Source organism: Gekko japonicus, unplaced genomic scaffold (genome assembly GCF_001447785.1).
Source record: "Gekko japonicus isolate JY-2015 unplaced genomic scaffold, Gekko_japonicus_V1.1 scaffold132, whole genome shotgun sequence".
NCBI classification, from domain to species: Eukaryota; Metazoa; Chordata; class Lepidosauria; order Squamata; family Gekkonidae; genus Gekko; species Gekko japonicus.
Genome location: NW_015173677.1, coordinates 311,301 through 327,328, shown reverse-complemented (window position 1 = coordinate 327,328; position 16,028 = coordinate 311,301). Strand labels below are relative to the sequence as shown.

The 16,028-nt window shown below is 42.2% G+C and overlaps 1 protein-coding gene across 1 annotated transcript in view; it reads right to left on the bottom strand.

Moving 5' to 3' along the window:
- Positions 1-2,512: 2,512 nt before the first annotated feature.
- Positions 2,513-16,028, bottom strand: part of ANOS1 (anosmin 1) — a 152,380-nt gene continuing 138,864 nt past the window's right edge. The window contains exons 11-14 of the mRNA XM_015422969.1: positions 7,417-7,588; positions 3,918-4,138; positions 3,648-3,786; positions 2,513-2,733 (exon numbers count right to left, since the gene is read on the bottom strand). Coding sequence (XP_015278455.1) covers positions 2,675-2,733; positions 3,648-3,786; positions 3,918-4,138; positions 7,417-7,588 — 591 coding nt within the window. The 3' untranslated portion in view covers positions 2,513-2,674. The remainder of the gene's footprint in view (positions 2,734-3,647; positions 3,787-3,917; positions 4,139-7,416; positions 7,589-16,028) is intronic.

The following is a 16,028-nucleotide window of genomic DNA, read 5'->3' as shown; positions in this document are numbered from 1 at the left end:
TGCCTATAACTGAGTTATGAGTTCTGGCATGCAAAACCATATAGAGCCATCAACATCTGTAAGTATTAATTTATTTTTAAATAAAGTTTTGAATTTGTTTTTAAAAAAACATGCAACAATTTATAAGCATAATATTCCTGGATTATAATACATAAATCTGTATGACATTTATATTAACTTGTGCATCCACAGGTCCTGATGAAAAGATTTAAGAACATTTGGCAAAAAAAGGATACTTAAAAATAAATAAGTTAGTATCTCAACAGCTTTTAAAGATAAATGAGGGAAGCACCTTTTTAAAAAAAGGATAACACACTGGAATGAAACCACTTGGTCCCTTGTCCTATATTTTTTTGAGCTCTGATTGAAGACATAGAACCTTCTTGTACAGATACCTGTACAAAACAATCACAGGTATACATTTCAGTGACTCCAATACAATTTTAGTATCCATTTACCTGTATTAAAAAGTGGGGGAAGTAACACAGAAATATATGGAAGTTTGCCTCCTTGGGTTTATGGGTTTATGAGCTGGTTTTGTGTGAGCTGATTTATACATAGACCTATATACCTTGATTACTCAAAACCTGATTGCTTGCCATTGTGTTGGAGGCATGAAGTTCTATCCATGGGCATTTTACCACCTGAATGATACACAGAGTGAGATGTTCCATGTGCATGTCTATTTCTTCTCTATTTAGTTCCATCAGTAACAAAATAAAAAATCAATTTGCTGGGATGTGAAAGCATATATCCCTTACTATCTCTTTCAGTTACTCTATACCTGCAACTTAACATCTGTCTCCACAGAGTTTGACATGACAAGTGATACCAGGTGAAATTTTTTTTCTTCTTCTGTGATGGTCAAATCCTGCTAGTATTTCATACAGTTGAGTCTTAACAATAAGCTGTGTTTCCATAAAGTAACTGTGGGATGGTTGCTCTCAAATTTCATAAATACTTACGGAATAACTCTGTCCTTGCTTTCCTGTCTCCATAACAAAGCCTGTAAATAGCAGTATGACTTTTCTTTCCCTTTAAGAAAGAAATTTCCTCTCATCTCTCCAAACATCTGAAAATTACCAAAAGAAGCCTATTTTTTAAAGCTGGAGAAATACATAAACATGGAAATGTGGTACACCCCTGTTATTCATCAACTGGGGTGGGGAAGGACCACTGTTTCTTCTAGGACTGAACAACTAAATCTTTCAGAAGTGTGTACTAGCATGCACTATATAGGATACAAGGATGCTGGATAGGAAACTTTCTATTGTCCATGTTAAATGATGTTTACAACATAATGGGGGGAGGAAAGTAAGTGTAATCATGGGTTGGATTCAACCACCTTTTCTACTGGTAAAAAAAAACTAAGGAGAGATTGCCGTTGGCCACCAAAATAGGCTATGCTGAGAATTATGTAGACTTGCATGTAGAAAAAACACAAAGTATGGAGACCACAGCAAGGAGGGGCAGTTAAGAACTGAGTGAAAAAGCTGGCTGGATCTAACCCATGCACTGCATTACTGAAAATATTTGGAATTACTTGAGCTAATTAAGGTACTGTTTGTCTCAGAGGAGTTGCGCACGTAACTAATGGCACAGATCTCTGAATATTTAAGAACATTTCAAATTGTCATCCAGATCTGAGCATTATACGCACAAAAGTTTCCAATTCCACATGAAACTCTTCCTTTTGAGGGGGCTTCCATTGAGGAGAAAGTCCTGTGTATGTTTTTGCATGTGCAAAGCTCCCACTACAACAGAAATGAATGGGTAAGCCATGACCAACAGGGTGCACAACACATATTTTTGTGGACACGTGTGAATTAGTCTACTGTTGGGTTAACTGGCTGGTTATTAAGCGATGGAGAGGGAGCATTTTGTCTGGACTCAACTGCATCTTTGAACTCAGTGTCATCATAATCTTTTTCACTGATTTTTCTAGGTGACATTTAATAAAGATCATGATCCACAACCCACTTAAGCCAAACCACTATTATTGTTTATTATATTTACATACCACGTTTCTCTTAATGCACTGACTTTCTGCAAATGTTATCTGGAAATGTCAACATTCACATATGAATGTCACATGTAAAAGCTGATAATTACCAAATTTTGGACATTCTCCAATATATTTTTTAAAAATCTTATATTTCTTCTGTTCCGCTGTCATGCATTGGTTTGGATTTTATAAAGCCAATATATGAACATAAGGAATTTGCATCATTAGTTACAAGTTTGGTTTGTTGCTGCAATTTATGCCAGATTGGATTTTTTTCATCTACTAATGATTCAACTGAGAAATCTTGAATAACATCAAGTTTAAAAACTCTGAAAAACCAGGGTAGGACAAGAATATTTGAAAAGACTGAAAAAACCTGTTAATGCCACACATTGTAGTCTATGATGACATTAAATCACTATACTTAAGATACTTTTATTTTTCACAGATGACAAATCTTTTTTTACATGAATACAGTTGATCCCTTCATGACACTTCAACCTGGCATTAGTACAAACATGTTTCCTTTAGCCCATATGATGTAGATGTATCTAAACAATCCATCCACCAGAAGCATATGTCATTCTGTACTTCAATATATGTGCATTTTTCTGATCTTCCTGTAAGAACTCAGTTTATAATTTTTCCAGCTAACAGATCCAATGAATTTTAATATTTTTCAGGTGGTGGCTTGTAGTGATGTGGATGGTGCTGTTTCAGATGCGGTCCTAAAAATGAACAATTGCTGAAGTAACTATATGTTTTTTAAAAAATCAACCCCAAACCCTATGTTAATGTTTGTAGAAACAGTAATGCTGTATTTCACTACCAAAAGAACTACCAATAGTAGTAGTAGTAGTAGTAGTAGTAGTAGTAGTAGTAGTAAACGGGTTTAGCTCCTAAAGTGCTATACTATTAGTGGAACAGCAGCTTCCTGTAATGGAATGACATTTTCGTTTGCAGAGGGGGAGGGAAATTTTTCCCAATTCTACCTTCCGCTACAGACTTGCACTTTGCCTTTCATACTGTTCCTGGGGTTCCACTTACTAGCAGGAACATAAATTCAGGAGCTAGAGAAGACTGAAATGGGAGAGGAAGGCAGGGAAATTTCCTTCTTCAAGTATATTCAAGTCCGTTCATGTTGCTTAGGATCTAACCCAGGATGAAAATTCAGCTCTCTTGTACTTCTGATGCCACCAAGTAAGTTTGTGTGAGATAAGGATCAGTGACCAGAAACTAGATAATTCTGACTTGAGGTTGGAAGGAGCTGATATCAATTTGTAACGAACTTAAGGGCTCCAGTTCTGCATTCTTCTACTATGAGGACTGAGAGTAGGCTCACTATGGCTTGCAGATATCAGATTTTTTTCCTGTCCTCAGCCTATTCCAATCTGAACAGCCTTATTGCTGCTCATTGGGGTATGTAAAAGAGATGATTGACCACACAGGGAAATTAGGTAAAAATTTCTACAGCATAGCCACTATTAAGTGTTGTGGATTTCAGGTATATCATATATTTTAAAACCAAGCAGTACCATACAGATTGATATTCTACCTACTTTTTGTGTGTGCAAAGGAGGGAAACAACTCTCCTTCTGCATACACATGAGTCATTCGATAGCTGTAGCTGGTCAACACTCACTGTGTGGAGATGTCAGCAAATCAGGTGTTCGGAATGATTTGATTATGGCCGGTCCTTCTCCATTTGTTGTCAGCACTTGGACTTCTAATCGGTAAAGGGTCGATGGCCTCAGATTGGGCACAGTCAGAACATAGTGATCCTTAAAGGAAAATAGGAGTTATTATCCCAAGAGGAAAATGGTATTGGATAGATCCAAAATTTCATCATCATTGATCTCACACAACTGTCCAATCAGCTCTCCCCCACATCTGTAAAGCAGCAGACACTTACTACTGGCAATATTTGTGACTGGGAAATAATACTGTTGGGCAAACTGTTTTGCCTGCTTTCTGTTGTGACCTCTGCCCAAGTGACCTGGAAACCTGTCATGGGCTGGTGAAGATTTTCTTTCGATATTTTCCAGGAAAAGTGGCCAGTAATGTTTATGGCCTGAACAACGAAAGAGGCTGAGAGATTCTCGGGTTTTGCCAACACTTTGGGGACAAGTGAAGCTGAAACAAACAACAAGCAATAAGGTGTTAGAATTTCTGTCAAGGCTTCAAAAAGAGTTTTTAAAAACAGATACACAGATAGCAACTTGACATCTTAAGGTTTTAACATTTGTGGATTATCTAAATTTTTAGCAGTTTTTCCTCTCAGATATCTAAGAATACAAAATTTAGCAATGAATGTATTCCATTCTCTGCACTGTTCTGTTCCGTTTGGATCTTCTTTTTCTTTTTGACCTGCGCTGTTTCAGCCTAGGTTTTTCCTTTACCAGATTCTCCTTTTTGTATAGACCAACATCTCCTGCTTGATCAAATCCTGATGTGCATCCTACAACTCTGCCAGAGGAACAGCGATTTAACTTGGAAGAAGTCTTCAAACTTCGCTAAAATGACTTGTAGGATTCTGCCTACTGTGTCCTTTTTCTTTTGCTTCTCTGCATGCCTGGATTATTTTTATATATTCTTTCCATGGATTTAGATAATGGCTCATCTACTCAGTATGGTCTATTCTAACTGGCAATTGGTGTCTAGAAAAAAGATCTTTCTTAACATGTGCTACCTGGGATCTTTTACCAGCAGATGCTGGACCTGGATCTGCTTACTTAATCTAGATTTTTAAAAATTTTCTTATTTCATTTTAGTTTGCATTTGAAGCAAGTAATGTACTACTGAACCTATCTCCTCTTCCTCTTTCCTTCCTGAATACATTACCACTCTTCATCCATTTCCTCTTAAGAAATCTTATCTTGGTTCTGTTTACTTTGCTTTAAATTTCAATTTAATGTTTAGTTAAAATGGCCACAAATGAAGAAGCATTCCATCAGATATTACTCAAGTCTGTTTTGTAGTTGTCTTTGCTGCAATGAGCCATGTTTCATGTAACTTCTACTGTTCCATTTTTATGTTCCTTTTTATTTATTTTTAAATAAAACAGCCTTTAAAATGGCCTGCTTCTGTTTCATGCATAGTTATTTGTGTCCAATGGCTTATTTATAAAGGGCTTCTATTGTTATGTTGCTTTAATTGCAAACTACCTGAAGCAGGGCTCTGAAGAGGATGCACAGATATATCTTAAATAAACAAACAAATATCTTGCTTACTTCTGAGATCTGGGTTAAATCCTGTTTATGTTAATGCCTAATTTGTGCAATCCATCATTCTTCTGTCCCCCTAACAATCAACCTGAGAAAGCATTCTGAGAAAGTTCACCTTTTTCCTGTTTTCCATATACTGTTGAATAAATGCTATCAGGAGGTCCACCAGTGGGGCCAGAACTCCAGAAGCCCTCCCACTGTTGCCACCCAAGTGCCAAGAATACACAGCATCACTGCCCCAGACAGAGGCTGCGATCATACATGCTTTTAGATCCAACATAGCTGTGAATGCCTGATGGATCTAAACAGCACAATCAGACAGAAACATCTGAGAAACATCCCACAGTCATTGGCAACCCGTGCTGCTCCGTCACCAAAAGCGGAGTTAAAAGACACCAGGGAAAGTCTGGCTCTAACTGGTTTTGACAGGCTACGGATGGACTTTCCCATCTGATCGCTCAAGCACATTCTCAAGCCGTAGGGATGGTCTGATCATTCCATCCCAACTATGTGCCGTTTCCCCCCCTCCTTCACAGTCTGTGCATAATCGCATACTCCATAGGGAACCCTCAGTGCAGAGGTGCGATTCTCCTCATTTATGTGCATGGGAAACAAAAGGCAAAAAAACCCCAACACTCGGCCATGTGCCGTCTGATCAGGCAGTGATGGGTTGAGCCCACAGCTACAAAGGATGTGTGAGTCGAATTCCTCTGTAGGAAACAGGCTTGCTTCCCCTCCGTACCAACTGGAGCGTGTGACCACAACCAGAGTGTTCCATCTGTACCTTGTGGCTAATAGCCACTCATGGACCTCTGCTCCATACGTTTATCTAATCCCTTCTTGAAGCTGCCACCACTTCTTGTGGCAGTGAATTCCACACGTTAATTACTCTTTGGGTGAAGAAGTACTTCCTTTTATGTGTTCTAAACCTACTCCTCATTACTTTCACTGAGTGCCCGCGATTTTTTGTATTGTGAGAAATGGAGAAAAGTACTTCTTTCTCTACCTTCTCTATCCCATGCATAATTCTGTATTACTCTATCATGTCACCCCTCAGTTGTCATTTCTCCAAGTCCTAACCTCTTTAAACTTTTTCATAGGGAGAGTGTTCCATCCACTTTATCATTTTAGTTGCCTTTTTCTGCACTTTTTCCAATGCTATAATATCTTTTTTGAGGTGCAGTGACTAGAACTGTATACAATATTCCAAATGAGGCTGCGTCATCGATTTATACAAGGGCATTATGATACTGGCTGATTTGTTTTCAGTCCCCTTCCTAATAATCCCCAACATAGCATTTCCTTTTTTTATTGGTGTTGCACACTAAGTTGACATTTTCAGTGAGTTATCTAACATGACTCCAAGATCTCTCTCCTGGTTGGTCTCCACCAGTTCAGACTACATCAATGTTTATTTATAGTTAGGATTTTGGCTCCAATGTGCATTACTTTGCATTAGCCCATGTTAAACCTCATTTGCCATCTTGATGCCCACTCGCTTTGTCTTGACAGATCCCTCTGGAGCACCTCACAATCCTCTCTGGTTCTCACCACCCTGAACAACTTGGTGGCATCCGCAAACTTAGCCACTTCACTGCTTACTCCCAACTCCAAAGTAGTTTCAGGTAACAAGGAAACCAGATAAATTCCTGCCTATCACACAATTCCACATTGATTCAGGTACTGGTCCCTGATTTCATTTGTAAAGTAAAAATGCATTGGCTCTTTTATTTAAAAAAAAACAAACACCAAAGATGTACACTTGCGCATACAGGATATATGTGTGTTCGCTGTAACATGTGGACAGGGCTTCTATGTTACACATAAATGTTGTAAAATGCATTTCAGTGACTACATAGGGACTGGAAAGAGGTAAAGGAAAGATGCTGCATTCCTAAACTCTAACATAATTCTACGTTATTACCACATGAGGGGTTTTACTTGTACAAGTGTCCTCTCTGTAGGCTATACTATACTATAGTAATTTTTGTTACTTTGAAAAAGTAAAGTAGAGAAGATATGAAATCATATTGATGTTACAATAGCATGCAATTTAGATAATGGTATTTGGATATGCAGTTACCATATGAAATAACTCCTCTGTAATTATTCTGAATTTTTCAGAACATTTTAGAGAACCAACATGAGTGCCTACAAATGAACTCTGGATGTTGGAGATCTACTTACCGCCTTCAGTAGGACAGCTTATATGCATGTGCTTTTTCCCTTTAAGATCAGAACAAGATGGAGTAGTAAAGAAAATACTTTCAGACTTCAACCGGCCTTTGGACCTTGTTGGTTGGACTGTAACTTTGTATTTGCATGAAAACGACAGATTCTGCAGAATTATATAATTTTCCTACAAGCAGACAGACAGTTTATAGGTAAATGACATCTAGGAAACCTTTTACATCCCCCTACAACAAATCTGGCTTCAATTTATCCTCAGCCCCAACCTCTATCAAAATCACTTAGTCTGTATAAAAATTATCTGCATTTAGAAAATGAGAGAAAAGATTCATTACAACATTTTTGTAAAATAGTTTATCATTTGATTAAGTTGTCTTCTCCAGTTCTGTTCATACCTATAAGCCATAATCATACATCATTTCCAAGAATTTTGGAGATGAGTTAGTTTTATGAATTGGACACTGCCTTAGACATTGTCAGTGGAGAGGACTTATACAATTATTTTAAACAAACAAACTTTGGAATCTGCCCATCTCCTCTTGACCATAACTGGCACCCTGCTGTGAATATAGCACCAAACATACTATGCTACCATTCCCCTGAAAACAATTAAGAATGGAAGATAAAAACAGGTTGCTTACCTGTAACTGATGATCTTCGAGTGGTCATCTGTGCATTCACACCTCTGGGATATAGTGCGCCTGTGCCGAACCCAATCGGTAGAAATCAGAAGCAAAGGGCGTTTTCGCACCCACTCCTCCATCACGTGCAGGGCTCCAGTGCACATGACTAGGGAAGGGGCACAACAATCTCACCAGTTCCTTCTGACCACTGCCACCAGTCACAAACCAACTTGGAGGACCGACAGCAGAGGGGAAGGAGGGTGGGTGGTGTGAATGCATAGATGACCACTCGAAGATAATCAGTTACAGGTAAGCAACCTGTTTATCTTCTTCATGTTCTCTGTGCATCACACCTCTGGGAGAGAAGCAAGCAAAACACACACCTACCTGGAGGAGGGAACTGGAGGTCCTCAAACACATGCCGACTGCAACACGGACCATCCCACCACAGAATGCTGATGATGATGCACATTTAGGGCATAGTGCCTCACGAACATGTGAGGCATAGCTCAGGTTGCTGCATTGCAGATATCAGGTAACAACGTGCCCTTCAGGAAGGCTGTGGACGTGGCTACTGCCTGCGTGGAATGCGCATGAAGCATCACCGGAAGTGGTTTTTTAGCCAATAGGTAGCAAAGCTTGATTGTCTCCACAATCCATTTAGACAGTCGTTGTGATTTACAGTTTGTTGCCAAGCGAGGGCATGGCATAGGAGACAAATAGTGAAGGTGACTTACGAAACCTCTTGGTCCTATTCAGATAGAACAGCAAAGCTCTCTTCACATTTAGCGTATGAAGCTGACGCTCGGAGTCATCCCAAGGGTCCGGAAAGAATACAGGAAGAGCAATGTCCACCTGTAAATGGAATTCTGAAATGATCTTCGGGAGAAAAGAAACATCCGGAGCCAATGTAACACCTGTATGGTGAAAAACTAGGTAGGGTGGATTGTGGCATAAGGCCGAAAATTCGCTCACACGCCTGGAGGATGTTATGACCACTAGAAAAGCTGTCTTCCATGACAGGAGCTGTAAGCTGCATGTGGCCATTGGCTTGAAGGGCTTACAGGTATGTCTGGTTAGCGCTAGAAGTAAGTCCCAAGCTGGGGTGGGGCACCGCAACGGTGGGAAGAGGCAAATGAGCTCTTTCAAAAAACGCTTAACAAGTGGGTGCGAGAAAACAAAATGGCCATCAATCTGGGGGTTATGTGCTGAGATTGCTGCCAGGTACACCCTCACGGACGTGTAACTGAGACCCATGTTCAAACGGGCATGTAACTGAGACCCATGTCCAAACTACAAATAGCAACAGGATCTGAAGGAGGAGATGGGAGACTGACCTCAGTGAGGGAGGATAAAAACTTTGCCCACTTCCCCTTGTAGGATTTGCGAGTGGAGAGTTTATGACAGTTCAGTAACACATGCTCCACTCAGCCTCACAGGATCCTCCACACTGTGAGTTTGAGATGCGGGACATCGCGATAAAGCACCAGGCTCTACTGTGCCAGGAGAAGGTTCGGTGCCATCGGGAAATGAATGAAAGAGCCCTTGGAGAGATGAAGTAGTGTGGGGAACCAATGTTGTCTGGGCCACCATGGGGTCATGAGTATACAGTGAGGGACTTCCAACGTTATCTTGTGAAGCACTCTGGTGAGGAGAGGAATTGGTGGGAAGAGACAGAGGTGTTGGTGGTACTACGGGTATAGAAGTCTGTCCCCTAGCGATAGAGGGTCCATCCCTGCCCTGGAGCAGAACAGACAGCACTTTCTGTTCTGTCGTGTCGCAAATACATCCACATCCAGATGCCCCCACCTGTCGAACACCCATTGAAGATACTTCAGGTTGAGTTCCCACTTGTGGAGGGATGCTCCTCCCCTGCTGAGGAAGTCTGCAGTTATGTTGAGGGAGCCCAGATGTGCCACCACCAAGAAAATGCCCGTAGACTGGCATTTGTCCCAGATCTCTAATGCCAACCTGCACAGACTTCTGGAGACTGTGCTGCCCTGGTGATAGAGATAGCACAAAGCTGTGGTATTGTCTGTCAATATCGCCACCATCTGGTGGGCGATCAGGTGAAGAAAGAACTGGGGGGCATATTTGGTGGCTAGGAAGTTTATATGCTTGCCGGCCATTGAGGCCTCCCAAGCAGCTTCCACACACAGTCCATTCAGATGTGCTCCCCATCCCCAAAAGGATGCGTCCGCTGTGATCATCAGTGAATGGGTGGGGGGGTGGAATGGTGCCTCAGCCACAAGCTTCTGTGGGTTGTCCCACCAGTCGAGGGAGGTGAGAACCAGGGGCAGAAGGAAGAAACGATGGGACTAAGAGTGACATTGAGGTTGAAATACTTTGAGAAACCACAGCTGAAGACGTCTCATACGTAGCCAGGCAAACAAGATTACCGTTGTTATGGCTGCCATCAGCCCCAGGAGATGCTGAACCTGCTTCGCAGAGGCATACCCCTGGTGGCGAAGTAGTTGGATGAGGGTAATGATGTCCTGGGCCCGTTTTGGAGGCAGAAAAGGCCTGCATACAGTAGAGTCCAGTATACCTTTGACTGAAGAACGGTACACTCCTATCTGGGATGGTCGTCCTCTTCGACCAAGTGCACAGCTTCAGGAGGGTCGCACTGTTGGCATATTGTATTATATGTATGCAAGATGACAGCCAATGATGCACACATGTCAGATTAAACTGATCTGGGTGACAGGTAAGACTGTCATGTGACAGGGTCACCAGATGCAAGTTGCACTAGGTTGCATCAGCTAATTAACTATGTCACCATGAGTTGGCAAAATGACTCTGATTGGTGCAAGTACTGTATATATGTAATGTAGTCCAGAGGCAAGTGTTCCACACCAGTGGAAGAGTGTATTGCGAAGCACCTTGTCGGTCAGTTCTATGAACCTGGGATACCGCATGGTGGAATGGACTGTGTAAATAACTGTAAATAAAAGCCACTGTATATAGCTCAGATACAGCATCCTGATATCATTATTATTCAGACGTTCTGCGCATGCCGTCAGGGTTATGGGCCCAGAGGTGCGCTACTGAGCTGGAGTACAGTTGGAGAAGGCTGCACTGAGCTGAGGAAGTCTGCCAGGTCCAAATTGGTGAGCTACAGCGTGCATGTCTTCGGAGGAGGAAGAGGACGTCTTCCAGGCAGTAACACAGTCCACGGACGACAGCTCGTCCCAGTCCGGCTCGGAGGAGGCGGGAGAGACAGAGGACGCCGTCCAGCAGCAGATACCAAGTGGAACCGGTGAGCTTATCAGCATGGCTTTGGCTCCAACAGCCGTGTTTGTTGAAAAGCTGAGTTACGCCAATTATACAGTGTGGGCTATGAAGATGCAGCACTTCCTTGTAAAGGAAGGGCTGTGGACATTTGTTTCAGCCCCCCCAGCGGCTCCCACGCCAGAGGAGAAAATACAAATAGACAAGGCACTGGCTTTTATAGTCTTGAGTGTATCGGACTCACAGCTGGTTTATCTATTTGGGAAGACCTCGGCAAAGCAGGCATGGGACGCTCTGGCAAATATTTATGTACAAAAAACCTCAGGCTCAATAATTACCCTCCTGAGGAGATTGTACAGGACTGTTATGGCAGAAGGAGATGATTTAAGAGGGCACTTAGACTCTTTAAATGAGTGCTTTCAACTTCTTACTGAGAGGGGCAAACAAATCTCTCAAGAAGACCAGGTCTACACAATTTTGTGCTCTTTGCCTGAATCCTTTGAGCCGACCCTGGCAGCTCTAGAAGGGGTAAAGCCCGAGGATCTTTCAATTGATTATGTGACCGGAAGATTGCTTCAAGCCGAACAGAGGGGCCGGCAGAGGGAGTTGGCAAACGGCCATCCTGGGAACAACGCCAGCAGGTCCGGGACGGCAGCCAGCTACTCCGGGAAGCAAGCCAGCTATTCTGGGAAGCAAGCCAACCAAAGCAGGTGTTTAGCCAGCCTGCAGCATACGAGTCAGCGACAGGATGAGAAAGCATCTTCGCTTCTACACGTGAAGGCACGCAGATGTTTTTTGTGCAATGAAACCGGCCACATCAAAAGATTTTGCCCGCGGAAGAAAGAAAGGGCCACCAACGTTCTCAAGGACGGAGGCGGTGTCAAGCCTCAACATGTGGCCACCCATCAAGCAACATTGGTGACAGCGTCAGGGTCTTCTGAAAGGGACAAATGGGTCCTGGACTCTGGCGCATCCCAGAATTTCACAAGGGACGCAAGCTTGCTGACTGACTCTCAGCCAGCTAGTCCAGCACACGTGAGTTTGGCTGATGGTGCACCAGCATCAGCAAATGTGCAAGGAACAATTTATTTTCATTGTTTGAATCATGCTTTTGAAAATGTGTTATGCGTTCCTAGCCTCCAACACAACTTATTAAGCATCGGTGAATTAACTAAAGCTGGGTTCAGGGTAACATTTACTGAACAGCAATGTGTGATACAGAAGGCAGATAAGGTCCTTGCCACTGGCAAAGTGGAGAATGGTGTATATATTCTTGATAACGTTCCAGGGCAAGTGAAAACTGTAATTAGCAATCAAGCATTGCATGATGAATGTATCCACATGTACCATAGAAGGCTGGGGCACATGTCATTCTCAACATTAGAGAAAACGTTTGCATGTCTAGGGCATGATAGGTTAAAGAAATGCCAAATGTACTTAGACTGTGATATATGCAAGCAGAGTAAATCACGCACACACCCAGTAGCTAAGGCTAGTCAAAGGTCCACAGATAAAGTATTGGCCCTAGTACACGCCGACGTAATAGGACCCTATCAAAATAGCTTATCGGGTAAACGATATGGGCTTTTGATTGTTGACGACCACAGCAGGTACTGTTGGTCATTTCCTATGCAGAGGAAATCAGAGGTATGTGAATTAATTAAGACATGGGCAAAAAAGGTGCAAAAACAGTTAGGAACAGAAATTCAGCAGCTTCAAACTGATTTTGGAGGTGAATTTATGGCTACTGATTTGCAAAAATGGTTAAAGGCACAAGGTATTGAACACAGAGTGGCTAATACAGCCTGTCCTCAGGAAAATAGCATTGTGGAAAGACGAGCAGGAATTATACAAACGGTGATGCACTCTATGTTATTAGATTCTGGTTTACCAAAGTCCTTTTGGGCAGAGTGCTTGAGATGTGCCACCTACAATGTCAACAGAGTTTGGTGTAGAACAATTGAAGACATTCCCTATAGGGCTCTCTATGGTAAAAATCCTTCTTTGAAGCACCTAAGAATTTTTGGGTCAAAGGCATGGGTGAACATACCTTTAAAGCAAAGAAGAAAGGGAGGTCCCAGGGCACAAAAATTAACTTTCATTGGTTATCAAACTGGAATGAAAGCATATCGTTTTGTGAACGCTCACAACATGTTGGTATTCAGCAGGTCTGCAAATTTTTGCGAGAATGCCAACTGGTCACACATTCATGCTAATGAAACTCCCCAGCAGATCATGTTACCAATTACTGACAGTACAGGGGGAACAGAGGTGAAGCAGGAAGGTGCCGAAGCAGCACCGCAAGTCTCTGATACTGGTTCAGGTTCTCCACAAATACCCAGAGTGTCTACAAGAATTACTAAGGGAATACCACCTCAGAGATATGGTATAAATAATGTATTTGTAAAGGTACCTGAAACATACACTGAAGTGTTATCTCTAGCAGCTACCGAACGCCAGGCTTGGGAAGCAGCAATGCAAACTGAGTATCAGTCTCTCAGAGCACACGAGGTATTTACTCCCACTGAGTTGCCTAGGGAACGGAAGGCAATTGGGTGTCGATGGCTCTACAAGTTAAAACACAAGCCGAATGGTGAGGTGCTCTACAAAGCACGTCTGGTCGGTAAAGGCTTTGATCAGAGGCAATATCAAGATTATGATGAAACTTTTCAAAGCACGGTCAGAAATGAAACAATAAGGGTTGCTCTGGCTGCGGCTGCAGCAAAGGGGATGAGAGTGAGACACTTTGATATTGAAACCGCGTACTTGAATGCTCCTTTGAAAGAGGAAATTTACATGGAACAGATACCTGGGTTTCATTCAGGGTCTGATACATCTGTTCTAAGGTTAAACAAAGCTCTTTACGGGTTAAAGCAGAGCGCGTTTGAATGGGGACGATGTCTTCATAATGCTCTGGTAAATAAAGGTTTCAAACAGAGTATAGCTGATCCATGTTTATACAGCAAAGAGTTAAAAGGACAGCTTTACTGGCTCTTTTATTATGTAGATGACCTTTGTTTATTGTACACGTCACAACAACAATTGGACTGGTTTACAGAAACATTAAGATCAGTGTTTAACATGAAGGATCTGGGCGAAATACAGAGTTATCTGGGTGTACAGATAAGCAAGAATGAACAAGGTAATTACACTCTTTGCCAAGAGCAAAAGATCTTGCAGCTCATTGAAAGGTTTGGCATGAGTGAAGCTCACGTTACTGAGACGCCTGTAACAGTAAACTACCTAAAAGAGGAGCAGGGAGAAATGTTTCCTCACAAACAGTTATATCAATCGTTGGTTGGGTCTCTACTGTATTTGTCATGCTGCACAAGGCCAGATATCTCTATAGCTGTGCATTGGTTGTGTCAACAATGTCAATGTCCTTATCAAAGAGACTGGGTTGCAGCAAAAAGAGTGCTCCGGTACCTTAAGGGCACAGCAAGTGAAAAATTAGTGCTAAAGGTGGATGCACAAACAGACGGTCTGTCAGCCTTCAGTGATGCAAGTTGGGGGGAAAGGCCGGATTCAAGGTCGACCACAGGGTTCACAATTTCTGTATTAGGTGCCCTGGTGGGATGGAAATCAATCAAACAGGCACATATTTCATTAAGTTCCTGTGAATCGGAATTCTCCGCTATAAGTGATGTAATTATTCAGTTGGAATGGTTTCACCAATTATTAAAAGACTTTTGCATAAAGTGTGATTTACCTATCAAGGTTTTTTGTGACAGCTTGGCAGCTGCTCAGTTGGCTAAAAATCAAGGGGTAAAAACCAGAAGTAAACACATCACAATCAGGTATCAGAATGTAAGGGTTGCTGTGTGTACAAATTTTATTAACATTCAGTACTGTAATTCTGAGGATAACCTGGCTGATTTATTTACAAAGTGTGTACCTGTAAATAGATTTAAAGTGTTAAAAAGTAAACTATCATTTGTATAGGCTGTATCTTGGGAGGCGTGTTGGCATATTGTATTATATGTATGCAAGATGACAGCCAATGATGCACACATGTCAGATTAAACTGATCTGGGTGACAGGTAAGACTGTCATGTGACAGGGTCACCAGATGCAAGTTGCACTAGGTTGCATCAGCTAATTAACTATGTCACCATGAGTTGGCAAAATGACTCTGATTGGTGCAAGTACTGTATATATGTAATGTAGTCCAGAGGCAAGTGTTCCACACCAGTGGAAGAGTGTATTGCGAAGCACCTTGTCGGTCAGTTCTATGAACCTGGGATACCGCATGGTGGAATGGACTGTGTAAATAACTGTAAATAAAAGCCACTGTATATAGCTCAGATACAGCATCCTGATATCATTATTATTCAGACGTTCTGCGCATGCCGTCACGCACATGGAGCAGTGACGTAGGTAGGGGACACCTGCCTAGCCAGCCAGATCAGCCAAATTAACACTGGCGATCAATGGGGTGACATATGTCGCAGCCAGATCACTCTCACATCCTAGTAGAGTCCAGTATGGCCCCAATAAATTGGACTGTTTGGGAAGGGCACAGCATGGACTTCTTCATATTCACACAGAGCCCCAGCTCACTGAGGGAGTCTAGGACAAAGTTGATGTGACGAAGGAGAGTGGATTTCAAGGTTGCTAACAACAACCAGTCGTCGATGTACGGGAATAAAAATTCAGCACCTGTATGTTGGACCTTGTACATATGGTCTATCCTGCTGCTGGAGATTTTGGGGGGGGGGAGGCCGGGTGAGATCACAAAGCCTTAGTGGCCTGTAG